The sequence below is a fragment of the Dromiciops gliroides genome, chromosome 2, assembly GCF_019393635.1.
Source record: "Dromiciops gliroides isolate mDroGli1 chromosome 2, mDroGli1.pri, whole genome shotgun sequence".
Taxonomy (NCBI): domain Eukaryota; kingdom Metazoa; phylum Chordata; class Mammalia; order Microbiotheria; family Microbiotheriidae; genus Dromiciops; species Dromiciops gliroides.
In genome coordinates this window covers 473,476,792-473,500,361 of record NC_057862.1, presented here as the reverse complement: position 1 = coordinate 473,500,361, position 23,570 = coordinate 473,476,792, and the positions used below count along the sequence as shown (strand labels likewise).

The following is a 23,570-nucleotide window of genomic DNA, read 5'->3' as shown; positions in this document are numbered from 1 at the left end:
TTCTACATGTTTTCAGAAAATTACAGAAGGAAACAAAATAAATAGACAAATTAGAAATCTGTTTCTACTCTTCGCCAATCCTTACAAGGTCTGAGATTAGGCTGACAAATTAGGATTGTAAAACCATTAGAATAGCAACTCCTTGAAAGCAGGGATCTTCACTTCTGTCTTTGTAGACAAAGTACAGCACCATTGTAAGCACTTAATAATTCAAAGGCAGATGTTTATTTTGTAAAGCACAGATCAGATTTCTACCAAGGCCAGCTGCCAGTTTTTGTAAGGGAGAGAGCTAAGAATGGTTTTAAAAATGTAAAACCCATTATTTGCTTGTGGTAGTAGTGTGTAAAACATGTTAAAATTACATCCCTTTACACAGTTTTTTTTTTTTTTGGTGAGGCAATTGGGGTTAAGTGACTTGCCCAGGGTCACATAGCTAGTAAGGCTGGATTTGAATTCAGGTCCTTCTGAATCCAGGGCCAGTGCTCTATCCACCGCGCCACCTAGCTGCCCCCTTTACAAATTTTTAAAATAAAAACTTCTATTCCAGTAGAATATAAACTTCTTAAGGGCAAGAGATGTTTTTGTTTCTCTATTCCTATTCCCAGCACTTAGCTTAGTGCCTTACACATAGTTGCTTAATAAAATATTTGTTAAAATAAATATCTCCAAGGAATAAAGGTATCACTCTTATCAAGTCCACTAGATGGGATAAAACATTAAGAAACATGTATCAAAACAAGTTTTAGATTTCATACCTGATGAGCTCGACAAATCAAGTCCAAGTCATGACGATTTAGAAATTTACTGACCACATCAGCCCCAAATGTGAAAGAAACACCACGATCATTTTCTCCCCAGCCCTGTACATCCTTATCTGGGTCAGACCACAGCAAATCACAAAGTAAACCTTGAAAAAGATAGCAGTGAAAAAGTTACTAGAAATATGATATAGAACTATTGTATCAAACTCTTAGTTCAACTTTTGTTCTCTCAATCCTTAAAACCACTTACCTTCAGTAATTCTTCACGGCTTATGGAATCAAATAAACACTTGTTGCTAATATTCAAGGCCATCCCATTACCTGGTTCTAATCTTTTGGCTGTCCTGATTTCTTTTTTTTTCTTTTTGTGGGGCAATGAGGGTTAAGTGACTTGCCCAGGGTCACACAGCTAGTAAAGTGCCAAGAGTCTGAGGCCAGATTTGAACTCAGTTCCTCCTGAATCCAAGGCTACTGCTTTATCCACTGCTCCACCTAGCTGCCCCCTGTCCTGATTTCTTAAACCTCCTCTTCAAATATAATATATTCCAGTAAAACCAGAACACTCTGTCCCAATTCTACTCCTAAACTTTTCCCACTTTTACTCATGTCAATCCTCTATGCTATCTAGACTATCATCACTCCACCCTTAACTCCATCTATTGATCTTCTTATACTATATAATTACATTGTATTCCCCCCAAACTCACTAGACTATAAGCTCCCCAAGGGCAGAGGACTAGGTAATTTTTTACCTTTATACTTGCCCTAGCACATGATGGGCACTTATTTTTAACTTTACAAAGCTGAGTACTCAATTATCCTTAACTTATAAAGTTGAATATTCAACTCAGATTCTTCAACACATCTACTTCTTTACTTCCAAGTTATTAAAACCACCATAAAGACTCTACTAGCAAAGATTATGACAGTACTGTGGAAAGCAGTGTGGTAGACAGCAAATATGCTGATTTCAGAATGGTTAAGATGGGTTTGGCCAAGATGCTACTTAATGCATGTCTTAACTCTGAACAAGTTATACCTATTTGAACAACTGTCCTAATCTAGGAATTGGAGATAACATTACCTCACAGAAGGTCCCCCCCCCACCCCCCGCTGGGCAATTGGGGTTAAGTGACTTGTCCAGGCTCACACAGCTAGTAAGTGTTAAGTGTCTGAGGTTGGATTTGAATTCAGGTCCTCCTGAATCCAGGGCCAGTGCTCTATCCACTGCGCCACCCAGCTGCCCCCAGAAGGTACTTTTAAAACTATGAATCATTATATAATCATTAGCTATTATTCTTAGTAAGACTCCAATATACAAGAATACATTTACAATTATCCATGGATACAGTAAGGAAGAACTACCTAATTTTATAGCAGTTAATACTTACATCTAACAAAACAAGCCCTACACATGGTAATACCAAAGTAAAAGATACTCTGATGAATCTATAATCTCAATGATATGGGTATATCTTCCAATGGTGCAGTTTACAAATCCATTCAGTACAACTCTAGATTCTGTCACTCTTCCCCAGGGGGTGGGAATCTATCTAAGGTACCAAAGGCATATTCTAATTCTACTGTCTCTTAATATGCCAGTGGAGTGCAGAGTGTATTTCTTTCTAGTCATGTATTTCTCTGATAAAATCTTTCATGCTGCTTTTCATGCTCAAGTTTTGTTGGTAACTTATTGCAGCCTACTTGAACTCTTCACATTCCCCCTTCATTGCCTTTTGGGTAAAATGAGATTTTACTTCTTTGAAGTCATATAGTATTTCTGATGTTAAAAAGAAAAATTTTTGAGAACTTGAGGGCAGGGAGGTCACTGAAAATTGTATAATTTCTAGAATGCTATCCAATTCACTCTCTTCATCCTATTTAATTCTACCTGGTCAAAGGACCTGGCTCATGGTTCATTTGCATTATACTGGACAGACTATACAGGATGTCCACGAACCTCCATAGTATAGTTTGAAAAATAGGTATTCTTTATTCACATTATCCTTTGGGGGTAAGCCAAATTCTCCAGTTATAGATCACATTTAGATTGCTCTACAATATCCTAGAATTTGGTATAATCAGCACCATGTCATCCACAGATTCCATAAAAGACCTAGCCAGCTCTAAGAATCCTTCCCTTTTTCTTTGTAATAGCTATTTCCTATGACAGAGACAAATACCTTTTGTCTCACTTGACATTAATAAGACAGCTGAACAAAATTATCAATTTTATAGCATCAGGGAATTCTTTATAATTTTAATATATGCACAAGACAACCTGTTTAAAAAGAATCTTTAATGCTACATTTTTCTCTACAAAATAAAATGTTTTTTTTTCCTTAAAAGTCACAGATGTCCTTGATAAAGTACATAGACTAGTTTTGTTAAGATTTTGCAGACAGGAAAATAGGTAGTTGATACTTTTTTCAGTCTCTCTTTTTTTTTAGTATTAATGATATCCTCCTTTGTTTCAAATATCTTAAGAACTGATTCTTTTAATGCCCTCAAAATTGTGTCATCTTCTGCATAAAATTCTTCTGTGTATAACTGTATTGTATTAGTTCAGCTGCTTTTCCATCCTCCCCCCCCCACCCCCAAAATGGTGACACTTTCGTTCAGGGGCTGTGATGGAATTTGTTATAATAATCCTAAGAATTGTTTCCATTTTTCATTTGTTGTCCTTCAAGTTTTATCATTAAATATTCTCAGGATGATGTGATTTAATTGGGCCTTAACATATTTCCATAAATTTTTTCTGAAGGATATGGGGAGAAAAAAGCATGAGCAGAGAGGATGCTCAAGAGAAAAAAAAAAGTGGGCTCTAGAAAGAAGATTGTGGTAAAGAAAATTGTTTGAAATATGAGATAAAATCCTTTTTCTTCTCTTCTACTATTGGTTTCTGAAGCTTTTAAATTTTTATTTACCTTTCACAAATTAAACTCAAAGTTAAAAAAACTCAACATCTTTCTTCCTTGTATATTATCTTTTTTGTGGTTTCTTTTGGCAGGGCAATGAAGGTTAAGTGACTTGCCCAGGGTCACACAGCTAGTTAAGTGTCAAGTGTCTGAGGCTGGATTTGAACTCAGGTCCTCCTGAATCCAAGGCCAGTGCTTTATCCACTACACCACCTAGCTGCCTGCCCTCCCCCCCCACATTATCTTAACTTATACAGCATGTTAACATACATTTATTAAACACCATGTGCCAGTCAGGAAGACTCATCTTCCCAAGTTCAAATTTGGCCTCAGATACTTACTCACTGTGTGACCCTGGACAAGTCACTTAAACCAGTTTCCCTCAGTTTCCTCATCTGTAAGATGAGCTAGAGAAGGAAATGGCAAATCACTCCAGTATCATTGCCAAGAAAATCCCAAATGGGGTCACAGATTCAGACATGACTAAAATGACCAAACAACAACTAGTATGTGTCAGGTTATGTTATACTATGCAATGGAGATACAAAGAAAGATACATGTACAATGGAAAAATTAAATAGCCCTTGTCTGTGTTATTTTGGAGGGAAAAGTTTGTATGGGGAGGAAGGATGCTTCTGGGGGTTGGAATCTTTCATTTATGCCATATTTAGTCCAAACACTCAAATTTCACAACTTCAAAAACAAAAATGCATTTTCTTCTCAGCTGTCTGAACTAGTCTAATCAATTTCCTGTTTGTTTCAGGCAGGAGGACAGAGGAAAGGAGGGAAGATAATGATAGAGCACAGAGAACATCCTTGAAGTAAAGATAAAGAGTATAAACTGTAAGATGACAAACTTGTCTGAAGTTCCCGGCAAAATTCACAACTATATTATTAGAGGCATGATTTGTGAACTGCAAGAAAGGAAAAAAGTGATAATCACTAAGTACCAGCAGTTTCATCAAGAATAGGTCGTGATGGGGGCAGCTAGGTGGAGCAGTGGATAAAGCACCAGCCCTGGATTCAGGAGGACCTGAGTTCAAATTCAGCCTCAAACACTTGACACTTACTAGCTGTGTGACCCTAGGCAAGTCACTTAACCCTCACTGCCCTGCAAAAAACAAACAAAAAAACCCCCAAGAATAGGTCATGATGCACTGAGAGAAATCTAGGAAGACTTGTATGAACTAATGAAGAGTAAATTGAGCAGAACAAGGAAAATTGCTTTTACATTGAGGCAAAGAAAAGTATGAATGACTTGAGAACTCTGATCAATACCACCAAAAAAAAATCATGACATACTTTCTACCTCTTAGCAGAGGGATAATGGACTAGAGGTATAGAACAATCCCTGTCTTTTTAGACATGGCCAATGTACAAATCTGTTTCACTTCACTGTATTCATTTTAAGGAAGGGTTTTTATTTTATTTATTTGGGAGGCAAGGGGAGTGAGAAAAAGGGAGGGGAGTGATAATGATAAGAGAAAAAGAATGTTACAAACATTTAAAATACATAGAAAAGAGCAAAAGGAAGGAAGGAACACAAATAAGCAGGGGAGTCTTGGTACAAACGTTAAATTTAATATGCACTTAAAAGTAAGGTCACACCAGACAAGATTAATTTTTGATAGAATTACTACAACACTAGGTACACCAAGGGAATCTTATGGCTTTAATATACCTGAAGTACTTGAAGAAGTGTCTTCTGCTATCCTTTTGGGCAAATGGAAATATGAGTTAAATAGTGGTACAGTTGAGTAGCCTGATCCAAAAGAGCATTTAATTAAGTCAGGAAAACCTGGATTCAAATCTTACTTAGTATGTAGAGAAGCCACTTAAGTCCTCTGGACCTCAGTTTCCTCATCTGTAAAATAAAGCCCCTGTAAGCTCTAAATCTATGATCCTAAGAGAAGTCATTAAGGGGTTGAATTTAATTAAAAAGATAACTTCATTTTTGGAGATGACACAAAACTAGACAGTAGAGAGCTAAAGCACTGAATAAGAGAATCAGGATCTAAAAATATCTCACTGGAATAGAACGATGGGACAAATCTAATGAGAGGAAAGTTTTTCTTTTCTTTCTTTTTTTTTTTTAAAAGAGCAAATTACACAAGCCTAAGATGTCAATAAAATCTGGATGGCTTTATGGAGCCCAGAAAAGCTAACAACATTTTAGGTTGCATTAAGAGTGGTATTAGCATACTGGACTAGGAAGGTGATGGCACTTATCTGCCCTGGTCAGACTACATCTGGAATAATGTTCCATTTGGGGTAACATATTTTAGAAAGAAAATGGCAAGAAGATTGTCCAGAGGAAATGAAAAATACTAGCAGTCAGCCATGCCTTATGAAACCCAAATGAAGGAACTTGGGATGTTTTACCAAGAGACAAAGATGGAGGTTAAGGTGGGAAGTAAGAAAGAAACCTGTCTTCAAGTTTCTGAAGAACCATCAAATGGAAGGATTAGACTTGTTCTACCTGGCCCCAAAGGGAAGTAGCAAAAATGGATGAAAAAGGCAGAGAAATAAATTTTAGTGTGATGTAAGAAATATTTCCTAACAATGAGAACTATTCAGATGTGAAATGGTCTGCCTTGAAAAGTAGTGGCTTTCCTCCATTGGATCACCACTTAAGGATGCCATCCAGAGGTTTTAGTGTAGAGGCACACATTTGGCTAGTTGGCCTCTGAAGTCCGTTCCAACTCTGAGATGCTGCAATTATCTTCCTAAAAATATCTAAATCTAAATAAGTAGAATACAAACAAGTTCAGAAGACATAAAAGTAGAAAAATTTGGAACTATTATGTTCAATATTTTAAAAATCTGTACATATTGGAGATTCATAGTTTCATATGTAGCCTTTTTCTCTTCTTTTTATGGGGAAATGTTCATGTTTATTGATGCTTGGTAAGTTCATAATCATAAAAAAGGAAAATTTTAAGTGCCAAGACCATTCCGTAAGCCAGTTTAACACACAAAGACTTTAGGGATAGGCCTGTTGGTGGACACTATGTCTCTTGTGCAGATTAGTCTAGTCATCTACTTAACTCTGGAGAGTCTTATCATCACACTGTCCACAGGATAATGAATTTGTAGAGAGCAACTCTTGAAGATATTCTACAAAGTTGTAGAAGAGTTATATCTATGTTGGTGGAAGAAGTATCCACATTGATAAAAATCAGATAACTAAGGCCTGTCACAGCCTTTTGGCTAATAGAAAACCTACAGCTAAACTGAATTCTATCTCTTGACAACGAAGAACAATATCTGATCCATATAATGGTAATGGAAACTTTGAGCTGACCTTGGTGAAGGAATATCTCAGATCAGATCCTGCATCCAACACATCCTAGTTGTGTGATCATGGGGCAAGTTGTTTCACCTCTCTGCTCCCCACAGGCTCTCTAAGACTGAGTTTAAGACCTATGCTGGTGAAAGAATTTTCCACACCAAGAGTTCCCTACAACAGTGAAATTAACAATTTTTATGTATGTGTATATAGTTAGAGAGGCATTCTACATAATGTTTCAATAAAAAGGTAATCTAGTGGATAGATGGAATGCTTCCATATCTTAATTTAAAATAGAAATTGAGGTCGTTCTTGGTCCCGCCTTGCTGCTAAGGCTTTTCTTTCTGGATTGTCAACTCCGCTATATGCTTCCACACACCTCATTATTTATGTTCTCTCCCTTTTAGAACTTTTTCTCTTTGAGGGCAGGGGCTGATTTTTAGCACATTTATATCCTTAGCATTTATTTAGCACAATGCCTGTCACACAGTAATTGCTTATGTTATTGACACTCTATCAAATTTCTTACTGCAAATGCTTCAAATTTTTTCTTTTAAATCCAAATCAGTACTTCTATACCCCATATTAACAGAAGGTGGTGTAATCTTCTACTTCACTGAGATTTAAATCATCCAAGAGGAATTCCTCAATTACCAACCTCTTCCTCTACTAATTTTTTAAATTTTTTGCTTTACCTCCTTCTCCTTCTCTCGTCATCCTTTTGGTCAGAGATTATTAAAAAGAAAATCCCTGATCTCTGAAAAGGAGTCAAGTGGAAATTCATGCTATTCCTTCCCAGGAATAACCCCCCCCCTTTTTTTTGGGGGGGGGGGTTTGAGGCAATCGGGGTTAAGTGACTTGCCCAGGGTCACACAGCTAGTGTCAAGTGTCTGCAGCTGGATTTGAATTCAGGTCCTCCTGACTCCAGAGCCAGTACTCTATCCACTGTGCCACCTAGCTACCCCAATAACCCACTTTTTTCTTAGGCTGCCACTAACTCTTTACTGGCTATTTCCCATTTGCCTACAAATATACACATTTCCTAATACTCCTAATCCTAACAACAACAAAAACCAAACCAAAACAGAAAAAAAAAATCCTTCCTGTGTCCCTTTAAAACATTTAGCTAACCATCTCATTTCCTTCATCCCTTTCATTGCCAAACTTCTAGGGAAAAAAAGTTGGCTTTGGCTGAGCTCTTGGTTAGTAGCTTTGGCTACAGGATCCTGGTCAGGAGCTGCTTATAGAATATGCAAACCTGAAAAAAACTGTCATGTAGAATTTAACTGGTCACCTGGTCAAAATACAGCAAGGAAAAAAAAAAATCACGCCATAAAGCCTGTAATGTGGAAAATGAACAAGAACAAATCATTTCTGAATGAATCCCCTTAACAGAGAGTCAGTAAAAGGAAATTGTTATACAGTGCCTCCTCTGAAACCAAAGATCACAAGAACAAATTTCTCTTGGTGCCTCAACTTTCCATGAAGGTTCAGGGAGCCAGCTTCTGAAGCTATAGGATAAGTAATCTCCATGTTTAATAAGTATAAATCTCCAAAGTTTAAATGAATTTATGAAAAGATATGAAAACTAAAAATCAAATTTAGATTTGGGATGTTTGATGCTCGGAACATACAATCTAAAAAACCTAGTGAAATTTAAGGATGGGAGCAATCATAAATTACTCTCAAAGACACTTCTACTCATGTAGGCAAACTCCTTCAGTGACCACCTTTCAAGGCCAGACTAAAAGATGAAAATAAAGGCTCTACTAAATAACCCAACTTGCCCAGCTCAGGAAACTGTTCCAGGTGGAATATGAAATCAGCTAGAAAAGTGGTTGGCATTAGATGGCAAAACAAAATAAGTCTTATTGGCTACCTGGGAAGAATTAGAAAGATAATGGCAATCTGAAACACTTTCAAAAAGAAAATTCTTCATTTAACAACAGTGAACCTCTTTTGCACCTATTTTTCATATTTGCATTTTTAAATCAGAAAAACTGTTAGATTGTTTAAATAACCAAAAACACCCTAATTCTATGCTGAATGTACATGCTGACAACCTAACTGATTTTGACTACCTAACCTAGGAACTTGTAGGCCTTCTGAAGCTAGAGATATACTTTTTACAAGATTTCCCTTGAAGAAGCCAGTCCTGATTTGTAATTAAGCACAAAACTCTTCTTCATATTATCATTATGATTCCTTGGTATTCTGATAATTTGCTTTCCTTGTTTTTGCATCAGACATTGTTTCTCTGTGGATATATTAAGTGAAACATAAGACTACAGTAGCTGGGCAGTTTTCTTCCAAAGCAGTTTACTATCTAGGGGGCCAAATCTTGCAAGGTTTGACCATAATTTGTTAATTTAGTAGGAAGGTTTTAAAATTTGTCATAAAATGAATCAATCTTTTAACTATTGGACAAATAAAGTTTATAATTAAAGGCAAAATGGCAATATTTCAAAATCCATATTTATACAACACCTAAAGAGAAATTAGGATCCAGTTTGCCCAAAATAAAGGAATGCCTAATAAGGACCACTATTTCAGGTCATATTTCACTTTACTTCCCACCTTGTAGTCCCTCACTTCCTTTATTCCCCATATTTTACAATTCTGGAATCATAATTAAATCAATACTTCCACTGTGACTTAGAAGGGCATTTCTATCTACTCCCACTCACCATTCTGGTTTAACTTCCTAAACGAAAGCATCCCTTCCTCACTACCACTCTCTTTTATGTTTACAACAGTCTTTTCCGTTTAGAAGGTACACTCCTTGAGGTCAGGGATTAACCTTCCTTTCGTTATTTTATCCCCACTTTTAGCATAGTACTCAGCACATGGTAAATGCTTACTAAATGCTCATTCATTCATTAGCATGGATGAATTTTTAGTTCCCTTTTTAAACTTTTTAGATACTGATCTTATTTAAAATTGTTTGGTATTCAAGTCATTAAACTCTTATACTGTCAGGATAACTGAGTAATGACAGGATGTACACATACTATTTACTTATGGTACTGCTGATTTAGTTTTGGAATTCAAAAGCAAGTTGATTTTTGAAAACAAGTTGCTATACTTTATGCCTGCAGTTATCCCTTCCACACTGTGGAAGCTAGGGACACAGCACCCCCTCCATTTGGAGAATCCAGGTAAAATTCTTTTGCCCTCCCTTTGTATTTGAGATGTCTGACTTTTTTTTCCCTTTTATGGGGTGTTTACATTATCCTATTATAAAATTCTTTTCTAAAAGATTTCCAGTGAACTCTTTAATTGTTAAATCCAATAACCTTTTTAGTTATCCTCTTCACTGACCCAATTTATAATAGCTGACAGTGATTAACCCTATCTTTATGGCTTCAGATTCATCACTTTTCCTGTTCTGACTTTTCTCCTTGGTCTTTCTTCACTAGTTCCTTTAAATCTTTTTGGAAGGTAATCTTCAAGATTTTGCCCTTAAATATCTAACTTTTCTATATTCTCCTCTTTGGCAATTTCATTTACTCCAATGGCTTCATCTCTGGAGGTGACTACCAAATCTTTTATCACTAACTTTGACCTCTCTTTTGAGTTTCAGAACAGTATCTCTGGCTGACATCACCACTTGGGATGTTCCACTCATCTAAAACACAAAACTAATTTATGATCATAGCCAGGTCTTCTAACTCCACTATTTCCATCAACTGCAGTACCATTTACCCCATATGTTCATGTATCATTTGACTTGCCCCTTTTCCTTTCACTGGATTCACTAAAGGTCATCATTCTACTGATGGCTAAAGCTTATTTTATGTGCCTTTATTTAAATGTTTTGATAGAAGTTTCCATGCTATGCTTGTATGTGGGGGTGGGTAGCTTTGGAAAGGTCAATGCAATCACTGTGAAGGAGCCTCAGTAACCACATACTTCATGCACACACATACACACATGAAATGGTCAAATGATATACGCTTGTTAGACAGGCTCCTTTCACAAAGGCTCATTTTAATGTAATTGCCTTTTCCTCTATTGTTTAACATGTTATTTTTCTAAGGGGTTATCATTTGAATTTTATCATTGTTGTGCCATGGTAATATTAATTCACTTTTTTCCTCTTTATTTCTACTTTTTTCCTATTTATTCCTTATGTTTATACCTAAAAACATCTAGCACAGTTCCAGGCACAGGGTAAGCATTCGACAAATTTTTGATGATAGATTTAGGGCTGAAAAGGACTTCAGAGATCCACTGAGTCCAACTTCCTTTCTTCGCATATGATGAAATGGAGACCCAGAGAGGCTGACCTACTTCAGAGATCCATTAAGTCCATCTTTCTTTCTTCACATATGATGAAATGGACACCCAGAGAGGCTGACCTACTTGCTCACTGAATTTCTTTTCTTCCATATGCCAATATTAAGTCCAGTTTGATATACTCCAATAATCAACTTTGTTAAAGAAAACCTTTTTCCTTCCCACAGTATTGTCTGCTTAATTTAGTCATTTGTTGACATCTGCTACTCTATTTCCTTTTTGCTGGTAGGCAATTTGTAGCCCAGCAAAGCTCTGAAAAATGGAAATGAGGTGAATCAGTGTTTTTGAACTGTTATGAAAGATGATACTATTCTAAGAAAAAGTTGAATAAAAGTAGTTTATCTGGAATGCATTCCACGTCCTGAAGTTAGGTCTTACTAATTCCTTAATTACACATATACATACGCACATAAAGCCCAAATGAATGTTACAAAGCCAATGCAGAGGTTTTAGAGGAGTGAACCTCTGCTTCCCCTTCATTACTATTGCTATGTGAAGTAAACTAATTGTTCAAGACAAAGTACATCAAGATCATTTGTCAAAGTAAACCACTATACTTTGGCTCAGACCTGCTACAGCTCTTCAAAAGTTATTCTGTTACCTCATTTAACACTACTTAGTTACATTAAATTTTAACCAAATAAAACAGGCTAATTCTTGGGAAAGCCCTTATTGAGTTAGCAGAGTAGAGGTCAAAGATTATGAAGGAAGTACTGGAAAAATTTAAAGAAACAAATATTACATTAGGCATACATACATACACACACACACGCACACACTTTAAAAAATTGTTCTGAAAAAGGACTGGAGATGAAAGTTAGTTTGTGCAAGAAATGACCAACTTCTAGAAGAAGAGTTAAATGTGAAGGTACCATTCAAAAGTATATACTAATAGAGGGGCAGCTAGGTGGCAGAGTGGATAGAGCACCGGCCCTGGAGTCAGGAGTACCTGAGTTCAAATCTGGCCTCAGACACTTAACACTTACTAGCTGTGTGACTCTGGGCAAGTCACTTAACCCCAATTGCCTCACTAAAAAAAAAAGAAAAAAAAAAGAAAAAAAAAGTACATACTAATAGAGGAAGAAGCATGAGGAAAACTTGGAGAAAGAATAAAAGATGACCAGAATCACATGATAGTAGAGTATAACATTTTAAATACACTTTTTTTTGGGGGGGGTTGATATTTCAGTACAGATCAAGCAGTTTCCATTTAGCCCATCTAATAAATAGAGCAGCCCCAAGACAGAACTCTAAAAATAATTAAATTAGGGTCAAATTGTTTACACTCCCACTGAATGGCATTTTACCCAAGATGAATGTCTTATCTAAGTCTCTGGTATAATATACCTGTATCAGGGACATCTGTTGGTCTCATAATTCTCCGAATCTGCTCCATTGATTGAAGATCTGGTGAAAGTCCTAAATAGAAAGCAAGAGAAAATACATGTGGTAAAAAACATTTAGTATTCATTCAATAAAAAGTACCTCAGAAACTAATTGTATCTGAATAAAATATATTTTAAAATGACAATTTCAGAACTGAGAAAAATGTGAAATTTAATTATCATTAAAACATAGCAGCTTTGTTTTGCTTTCAAAAAGATAGGTTTCTTTCTTTTTGAATTAAAAAGAAAAAACAAAAACTCTACCGAATATCAAGAAACATATAAACAGTTTGAAGGGGGAAAAAACCCGCAAGTGTCTGACTTCAAGGAACTTATTGTAACCTATACACAATCAACTTTTGCTTTTGACTATTGATAGCTACTTAAGTATACCTTCACAAGTATTTAACAAAAGTTAGATGTTGACAGAAAAATGACACAATCTTATCATTAAGTCACAAACATTTAGAAACAAAATATCTATTTTAAATAACAGTGTCATACTATGGAAAGTTCTTATTCCTTCAGTGCCTACAATTTTTTTCAATGCAGTTTTGCAGGCAAGTTGGAAAAAAAAATCTAGTAGTGATACAGAATTCTATGCCCAGTTACCTACAGAGGGTCATCTCTAATAAGAGGGACAAGGACCTATTCCATTTTTAAGAGGTTACACAAAAGAAAATTCCATAACTTTATTTAGTAAGTCATTCTAAGGTTCCTCTTCAGTGTCCAAAACAAAGAACCCCAAATCCTTTTCCTTCAAGCCATGTTCATAGCATGGTCCTGAATACCTGATTTCCACTTATTGCTCTGGGCTTCTGACTGCTGCCATGTCAAGCCTGCTATCCCCACCCCTTAAAACTCTTGCTCTGGGAAGAATAATCCAAGCACCACCACTCACGGGAATATGTCAAACAAATGCTCTAAATCCACTCACCATCCCTACAACTTCCTTTACCAGAACTCAGTTTACACTAAAAATAGAAAGGTTAGTTGCATTTTAGTCAAACCTGTAGATTGGTGGAAAGGACATTGGACTTGGAGTCTGAGGTCCTGCTGAGTTCAAATCCCCTTTTATTTACTTCTTACCTGTTTGACCTCGGACATGTTTGCAGCTAGGTGTTATAAGAGAACTGGACTTGGAGTGAGGAACACTTGAGTTCAAATACTTCCTTAGACACTTACTACCTGAGTGACCCAGGGTAAGTCATCTAAGCATTTTCAGTCTTATTTTCTTCATCTGTGAAATGAAGATAATAGCAGCATCTACATCTCAGGATTGTTGTGAAAATCATTGAGCTAACATATGTAAAATGCTATGCAAACCTCAAAGCACTACATAAATACTATTACAGTTATCCCTTCCAATTTGCAGGGTTTAAGACTGTAGAATCCCTGTGATCTGGAAAATCCTAAAAATTTTTGGCCTTCTCTTTATGCCAGAGAAGAAGTCTGACTTTTTTCTTTTTCTTTTATGGAGTATTTATGGTACCTTATTGTAAATGTGTTAAATATTTGGTTATAGGCTACATGTAAGTCAGTGTGATATCTCTATATTTCTAGCCTTTTTGTTTCATCTGCTGACTTTTGAGTTTTTTGCAGACTTTACATTTTTACTCATTTTAACTTTAAAAAAGTAATTGTGATTATTTATGGTATTATATGATAATATACAACACTATGCATATTTTGTGCATTTCAGAGTTTCTAACTTTTTTGGTGTCATCTACAGCTTTTACAAAATTCCCAAACAATTCCCATTTTGTTTCTTATGCTGACCCGTGATATAGCAAATCTGTGATGGGGAAAAGTCGCAATGTGGTTACTGCATTAATTTACAAGCTCTCCAGTCCCCAATTTCTTTATCTGGACAATGGGGATATGACTAGATAACCACTATGGTCACCTTCTATTTCTAAATTCTATTATCTGAGGTGGGAGACTATTTCTGCATCATAAAGGAGGGTCATCTTTATCATTAGGCAAATATTAAATTATAAAGTATTTGTAAACAAATCGGAGAATAGAGGAAATTACAGAATCGGAGTTAGAAGAGACAAAGGCTATCTAGTACAACTCACACAGAAAATGTTCTTTTGCAAATGCCAAAAAAAACATGGAAACTTTAGTATAAGTGCTTTGCTACCCTTTAAAAATGTAATAATGTTATTAAATATTAAAAAATTAATTAATAAAGAGAGGCAACATCGTGTCATGGATAAAGAACTGGCACTGACACCCAGAAAGCCTTGGTTCCAATCCTGACTCTGATCCATACCAGCTTTTTGACCCTGGGCAAGATACAACTTCTCAGTCTCTAGGCTGGGAATGTCAAACTCCCAAAGAAATGGAGGCCAAAAATGTTATAATATTATCTATATTTTATTGTAGTCTTATTTATTTCCCAATTACATTTTTTTGTTTGTTTTTTTTTTAGGCAACGGGGGTTAAGTGACTTGCCCACGGTCACACAGCTAGTAAATGTCAAGTGTCTGAGGCCGGATTTGAACTCAGGTACTCCTGAGTCCAGGGCCGGTGCTTTAACCACTGCACCATCTAGCTGCCCCCCCCCCCCAATTACATTTTAATGTGGTTTGATGCACACTTGGCATGTTTGACACCTCTGCTCTAGGCAACTCTCTAAGGCTATACATTGTGGAGAAGGTCCTGACTTGTATTAATATCCCCCACCCCCACCCCCTGGGGCAGGGCAGTGGGAAGAAGCCCCTATTCAGGACCTCCCTAAACCAATGAAATCACAGGTCCAGTCCCTATCTCTATCTTAATAAAATGCAATGTTTGGTAATTCTATTCTACTGGTGATTTAATCAAAATTATCTCCTTAAATTAGCTCTTCCTAGGCTTCCAAACTCAGCTCAATTATTTCAATCGTAGATAAGATCTCACATTTAAGAAGCAATTTAGTTTACCAAGCATGTTACTCTGCCAGCTAGATAATGAAGTTAAGTGATCTCCTAAATAGTCACACGATTTACAAAGTTTCAGTCAAGTTTTGAAATGAACCAGAAGGACTTTCAACTCCAAATTCAGTGCTCATTTCCATTATACCACACTCTATAAGTCATCTTTGAGCTCAGTATGTTTTCTTGCACAGTGAGCATATGTTTCTATTTTTTGCTTCTCCTAGACTGTCTTTAACTTATGCCTATATATGCATTCCCAATCTATTATTCTCTTTTGTTTCTTTGTTGAGATTCACCACGGCAGATTCCAGTTTTTCTATTCTCATTGTTTTTGCCGCTCAGGACATAAAGTCTGCTTTCCTATTTCTCATTTTTCTTTTGAATCCCTCAAGAATAGCACATGGTTCCATGTTCTCCTAACATTCCAACGTGTCCACATCATCCAAGTGTTAGATCACTTTCCACTATCTTGGAGTATCTGTTCATAGATGTCTGAACTCGTTTATTAGAGCTGGAGGCCCTATTTCCTTCTGTTCTCCAACCCCCCCCCCCCCCATTCCATCATTTCTTATTATCCCGTTTCCTTCAAGCAGTAGCCTTATCTTCCTTTGGTCTGTCATACTTGACTCCTTGGGTAGACACAACCATATACATGCAGTCAGTAGGCCTGGCCATAAAATATCCAGCATCTTTGCTAGCCCGCTCTTGGAATCTTCTTTTTTACTTGAGTATTTTTTCCTGATCACATGTAAAGATAGTTTTCAGCATTCATTTTTGTAAGATTATGAGTTCCAAATTTTTCTCCCTCCCCCCTTTCTCCCTTCCCCAAGACAAAAAGCAATCTGATATTAGGTTATACATTATTATCATGTTAAACATATTTCCACATTAGTGATGTTGTGAAAGAAAAATCTGAACCACAAAAAAGGAAAAAAAAAACCCCGACAACAAAAGTAAAAACAGTATGCTTTGATCTGTACTCAGACTCCATAGTTCTTTTTCTGGGTATGGAGAGAATTTTCCATCATGAGTTTTTTTGTAATTGTCTTGGACCACTGTATTGCTAAGAAGAGCTGTCATTCACAGTTGATCATTACATGTTGCTGTCACTGTGTACAATGCTAGTTTCATTTCACTCAGCTTCAGTTCACATAAGTTTTTCCAAGTTTCTTTACTGCTCATCATTTATTCATATACCACAACTTGTTCGGATATTCCCCAACTGATGTGCATTCCTTTGATTTCCAATTCTTTGCCACCACAAAAAGAGCTGCTATATTTTTGTACATGTGAGTCCCTTTCCTTTTTCTGTTCTTAATGTTTTCTCTGTTGATTTCTCTGACTTTTAAAAGGACTTTGGGGTTGTTTCTTCCTGAAATCTTTGGTAATTTCAGTCTCCACCCCGCCCCCTATACTTTATTTTTCCTTACTGCTGACTTTCTGACTCTGTCTTCTTTGAAGGTAGCTTCCTTCGAATCTCAATGCATCTCAGCCTCCTTCCCACAGTTCACTAGCTTAGGTGTGTGTGTGTGTGTGTGTGTGTGTGTGTGTGTGTGTGTGTGTGTGTGTGTGTGAGTGAGTGAGTGAGTGAGTGAGTGAGAGAGAGAGAGAGAGAGAGAGAGAGAGAGAGAGAGAGAGAGAGAGAGAACGAGAACACACCAGAGTGTGGGTTTGGGTTTTGTTGTCTGGTGCTTGGGCTGGTTAAAGCAGTAGCAGGTACAAGAGGGGTACTTGAGTGAGTTCAGGGCAGGCACTGGTTCTTGAGGTTTCTTCCTTAACCTTCTTTTGTATTCTGGGTCTCCTGGACCATAAAAACAGCTGAAGTTAATTTCTCTTTGGCATATAATTTCTGTTTTGCAGAGGTTTGAGAGGTCATAGGGATCAGGGAAAATGTCTTATCCTCCATCTTCTTGCTCCTCCACTACATTATGCTGCCTTTAATTTACAAATACTGGAGGGCAGTTAGGTGGCACAGTGGATAAAGTACCGGCCCTGGATTCAGGAGGACCTGAGTTCAAATCCGGCCTCAGACACTTGACACTTACTAGCTATGTGACCCTGGGCAAGTCACTTAACCTTCATTGTCCCACAAAACAAACAAACAAAAATTTACAAATATGCATTTACAATGAACACAAGGGCTAGCTCCATCTATAGCCAAGATGAGGTCTATATGCAATTCGAATTAATCTTTATTTTTAATTTATATATTACTTAATATTACATTTCAATATAATTTCATAAATGACATATTATATTTTATTTTCATTTTCATTAAGTGCCACTGATATAAAAAGCATTGTGACAGGTGTTGAAGATATAAAGACAAAAAAGAAACATAACCTCAAGGAGCCTATAGTCTTCAAAGGGAAGAGAATACTGGGGTAGATGTAAGTATCATATTAATAAAAACAAAGTAATTTCAGGAAGAGGGCAGAATAGTAACAACTAGGGAAATTAGGAAGGGCTTCCTGTTGGAAGTGGCACCTGAATGGAACCTTGAAAAAAGCTAGAGAATCTAAGAGGCAGGCATGAAGAGGGAATGCATTCCAGGTGTAGGTCTGTGCAAAAGCCTGGAGGTGGCAGTATATCAAGTCTGAAGAACAGTAGGTTGTTATGATAAGATAGAATACATCAGAGGAAATAACATCACACAAGGTTAGAAAGGTAGGTGGGAGCTATATTTTGGATTATTTTAAATGCTAGGTTGATGATTTTTAATTTTATTCCAGAGGCAATAGGGATCCACTTAACATTTCTGAGTACGAAAGTGATATAGTCATATTATACTGACTCAGAAATAGAAGGGTTTGTTTCATTCATTATGTTTTCCCAGCACAGTGCCTGTTACATAGTAAGAGTTTAATATTTATTAATTAAATTGGCAGCTGTGTAGGATGGATTGTGAGAGGGGAGACTGGGGGCAGGATAACCATGGGAGACTACTACAAATATCTAATACACATACAATGAGGAATACAGAAACTTATCACACCACTTCCTTTGAGAACAAAAGCATTAGCAAGAATACCAGTAAGGATTAGGGATTAGGAAAGAGTTAAGAAAAGAAATTAGCAAGAATTAAAAATTCTTCCGGGCAGCTAAGTGGTGCAGTGGATAAAACACTGGCCCTGGATTCAGGAAGACCTGAGTTAAAATCCGGCACCAGACACTTGGCACTTACTAGTTTGTGAGACCCTAGGCAAGTCACTTAACCATCACTGCCCTGCAATAAACAAATAAATAAAATTCTTGCTAATTTTCAGATTCAGTCTTCAAGATATGGTACTGATAGCCCTTGGGATATAGAAATTTTAAAGAAATAAGGAATAAATATAAGCCAAGCATTTAGATTTCTAAGTCGTTTCAAATGGCAAAAGTATGGAGAATATCTGATAGCTTTACCTACTCTTACTCTCACTCTTCAGTCCTACTAGTGTCTAAAAATAAAAAAGTGCTTTGGAAGCATTTCAAACACTACAAAAATTCAGAAAATGCCATGGTCAGGCCCTTGGGAAAAAAGTTTACACACCTTACTTCATTTGATCCTCAAAGGTATGTGCTATAATCATCCTCACTTTACAGATGAGGAAAGTAGGGCTGACAGAAGCTAAATTACTTGCTCAGGGTCACAAAGCTATTAAATCTGTGACACATTTGAACTCAAGTCTTCCTGAGTTTAGCTAGGTGGCACAATGGATTACAGCGCCAGGCAAGGAGTCAGGAAGGCCTAAGTTCAAATGTGGCTTTATTAGCTAGCTATATGATCTGAGCAAGTCACTTAAACCTGTTTGCCTCAGTTCCTCCTCATCTGTAAAATGAGCTGGAGAAGGAAATGATAAACTATTCCAGTATCTTTGCCAAGAAAACCCCAAATGGGGTCGAAGAGGTGGATGTGACCAAAAAGAAGTAAACAAACTTCCTGAGCCCACCAAGTACCAAGGCTCCATCACTGCTCCTCCTCAACAAAACAGTTAACCAAGACAAGCAGAGCTAATACAATTAGAACTTGGTTGTTTCTCTTTATTGACCACATTCCTACCCTTTCGAATGAATTTTCTTGCTCAAAACAACCACAAAAAAACTGGTGAGGAGGGAGGGTCACTATTGGGGATAGAAAGGAGGTAGGAGATAATTTAGGCTATGTAGAAAAGTAATGAAATGTCTCTTTAAGGTTAAACTATGGTGACTAAGGAAAATGGTGCTTTCTATTCTTCTTAGCTAAATTATAAGCTCATCAAGGGCTGCTATTCGATAACTATTTAGTGATTTTTATAAAGTATAAAATCAATCAAAGAAAAGCAATAGAATTAGAAAAGGAGAGAAAATTTAAGATCCATAAGGCTTTATTACTTGGTCTATCTGGCTACTGGGATTTCTTCCAGTTTCTCTCTGGGGTAGTATGATTATATTTAATCATTCTTGGACTCCAGATGAAGAAGGAGACATACATTTTTTAATAGAACTGATGTAGGAATCTGTTTTGCTTAACTATGCATATCTGTTACAATGGACTTTCTTTTATTTTTTCCAATTTGGAGGGAGTGGGTGGAAAAAGGGGATTGAAGATAAGAGAGCCCACTTCCCCACGTCCAAAAAAGGGTTACTAAACCAGGTTTTAAATGATAAGACAGAAGGCTCGAATTTATTACATATATTTAATAATAAACTAGCATTTATATAGCACTTTAAGATTTAACAAAGAACTTTACATGTGGTATCTTCACAACAACCCTCAGACGTAGGTGCTATTATTCCCACTTGACAAATGAGGAAACTGAGGCTGAGATGAAAAGTAATTTGCCCAGGGTTATACAGCTAAGTAAAATTACATATATTTTAAAAAAGCAAGCTGTAGCTAATAGATTCTAAGTTTCATGTATAATTCTTTTTTCTGTTCAACTATGTCTATGGAAATAGGCATTTTATTTGGTTTTTAAATTCAGATTAAAATTAATTTAAAATTAAAAAAAATTAATCATCTATTAGTTTCACTAGTTCTATTACACTTAAAGGTCTATGAAGAGAACCCAGCTGAACACAGCCAGCCACACAAATGTGCATGTGTTATTATAATCCAGTATTTAATAATGATATTAAAACATATGCAATCACTACAGAAAGAACAGTCTAGTATAGTAGTAGAAAGACCAGTGCAAGTAGTTACAAGATGTGGATGCAAGTACTTACTAACTGCATGACCTTGAGAGTAAGGCATTCCCCACCATTCTCTACTGATCTCACTGGACTGTTGGTGATACCCAATTGAAATAATGGATATAAAAGTACTACATAAAATAGAATGTGGTGCACTAATGGAAAGTAATTTTTACTTAAAGTTCCTTATAATTTGGTACTACTTTGCTGACGAATTTAATCCATGCTTGGTGCCAAAATATATTCTTCATTGGAGACAGGCATGTTGTCTCTCTGCTCCCTGAATATATAACAGTCTGAAAATGTGGATTATCTTTTCCCCAAAACTTAGCCATTAAAACCAAAACTAAACCCTTATGCCCTCTATAATAAGCTTTCCCCCAAAATTTCAGGCCTTGTTGATCTATACTTTTTCTGAAATTCTGCAGCATTTATTTTATGTGCCACACATTTTAGAGTTTGTTATATACAAATATTTTCTCTCTGATTGGATGGATTTTTAAGCTCCTTGAAGCCAGAGACAAACAAGGTAGGTACTCAATACTTGCTGAAATGGATAGAACACCATTATTTGTCACAGAAACTATTAAATATTCTAATAGATAGCAATATTCATCTTCACATAAATTTTTGTTATCTTAACAGGTAATCTGTTATGTATAAAGTTCTGTCCATGTACACAAAAAATCCTTTCAATGAGATTAGGACTGATGAAGTAGGAAACACAGCAGCAAGATGATTGTAGAAAGTTTTCTGAGAAGATCAGAGGAAAATGCAATTTGCAAATGGAGTTCAAGTAACACTCTAAGTAAGAGGCTAGAAAACTACTGCCCACTGGATTTGGCCTGCAGTGTGTTTTTTGGATATAGTCAGTAAGCTCAGGCTGTAATTTGAGGACCACTGCTTTAAATCAAAGAGTCTTCAAAAGATGGCAGGAGTTTTTAGATTTTATAATATCTTAACATACTGCACAACTTCATTGCTCAAATACAGTTTTTAATTAGTGAAAGATAGGGGGCAGCTAGGTGGCACAGTGGATAAAGCACCAGCCCTGGATTCAGGAGGACCTGAGTTCAAATCTGACCTCAGACACTTGACACTTACTAGCTGTGTGACCCTGGGCAAGTCACTTAACCCCCATTGCCCCACAAACAAACAAACAAACAAACAAAACACAATTAGTGAAAGATATATTTTATACAGGAGGAGCTATTTTTGTTTCTCATGCTCCTATTTCAGTTGTTTTCTTAATTATTCTTCTATTATCAGGAAAATAACCATAATAACAAAAAGGAAATCTAAATAAGGTGAATTTCTTAGTTTACCTCCATGACAACAGAAGATCTTCTCATCCACAATGGCTGCAATAGGCAGACAGTTAAAACAATCTGTGAAAGTCTTCCATAGTTTAATATTAAACCTTCGTTTGCCTATAAAATCAACATATAGAATAAGTTTACAGGAAGTCACATGTACCCTAACTATATCATGACTAAAATTAAAGGATCATTTTCCAAAATGAATTAATTTAAGACCTAATGTAAAGATCATAATTAGCACTAAAGTTAAAAACTAAATGTTTTTAGGCAAATTATCACACTTTTGGATATTTTCAAACAACTAATGACTAACTTTCAACACCTAGTTTATATTTTGTATAGTGTGAGTGGGAATGGGAGAATTAAAGAGGGAAGTGAAGGAGGCATTGGGATTTTGGGTAGAATGTCAATTCTTTTTACTTCAACAAGATGATTAAGGGATCACTGGTTAACAAAGCTTAAAGCTGGAACCAAGGAAAGGGCATTTCCAGATGCTAGTTTTTGCTTTTGAATGCCTTACTAACTTGGATATGTAGCAAGGTAAATGGAAACTAAAATGCTGAAACTTTCCCTGCAGTTTGCTATAAGCAACTTCAGCAAAACAAATGCCTTGCCCATACCCTGCAATTCAATTTAAAGCTGCCATTATTCTATGATATTAACAAGAAAGTGATCCACAGGTGGGATAGAAGGGAGGATCTAAATGTTGGTTTCCAGAGATTTCCAATTTCATGGCTTGGCCTCAACACCTATTAGCATTAAGAGCTGAACATAACCCATATCAGAGCACGTTTGATTATTTCTTTCCTTTCTCTGGGTACTAAAAGCCAGACATAATTCCTTGTTTTTCTACTGGCAGCAAATAAGTAGATTTTTGAAGGGGAGAATATTGGGGGGGCGGGGGTAGATTTCCACGACTATCAAAAAATCTTAAAAATTACTGTAAACACAGGTATCTTAACTGAAAGAACCATGGAAATATAGAAAAACCTCATTTATTAATATTAATTCTAGGAAGACAATGGAATTACAAATTTTCTAAAAAGAGTACATAAAGTTACAACAAAACTAGGAAGTTTTACTTTAAAAAGATGTCCTTCAGAAAACAGACCTATGAAAAGAATGGTTTACAAATAAAATATTTCTAATGTACTTGCTAAAATTCTTTTCTTATAAACAAATACTGCTTCAGTTATGAAAACGTTCATTTGCTTGGCAAGACTTTAATTAAAAGCTTTCCTTCAGATATCAACACAACCAACTAAACTTTATTTGGAACCATAAAAATAAATTTCAACAAAAAGGATAATAATTTTTAATCATTCCATCTAAATTCAGTAGTATTCTTCCACTCATTCTCATTTACTTTTCCTCCTATATGACTATACTTACTGTCTACTTCCATGTTTTTGGTTTAGTTTGTTTTGCATTATTTCATAAAGATCTTTGCAGCTTTCTTTGTATTCTTTATACTTGTTAGTCTTAATTGCATTGTATATTCATCTTGCACAATTTACT

General features: G+C 36.2%; 1 protein-coding gene across 1 annotated transcript in view; it reads right to left on the bottom strand.

The window, feature by feature from the left end:
- PPP1CB (protein phosphatase 1 catalytic subunit beta) overlaps nt 1-23,570 on the bottom strand; it is a 78,222-nt gene that overhangs the window by 10,032 nt on the left and 44,620 nt on the right. The window contains exons 4-6 of the mRNA XM_043982418.1: nt 22,059-22,163; nt 12,615-12,686; nt 756-907 (exon numbers count right to left, since the gene is read on the bottom strand). Coding sequence (XP_043838353.1) covers nt 756-907; nt 12,615-12,686; nt 22,059-22,163 — 329 coding nt within the window. The remainder of the gene's footprint in view (nt 1-755; nt 908-12,614; nt 12,687-22,058; nt 22,164-23,570) is intronic.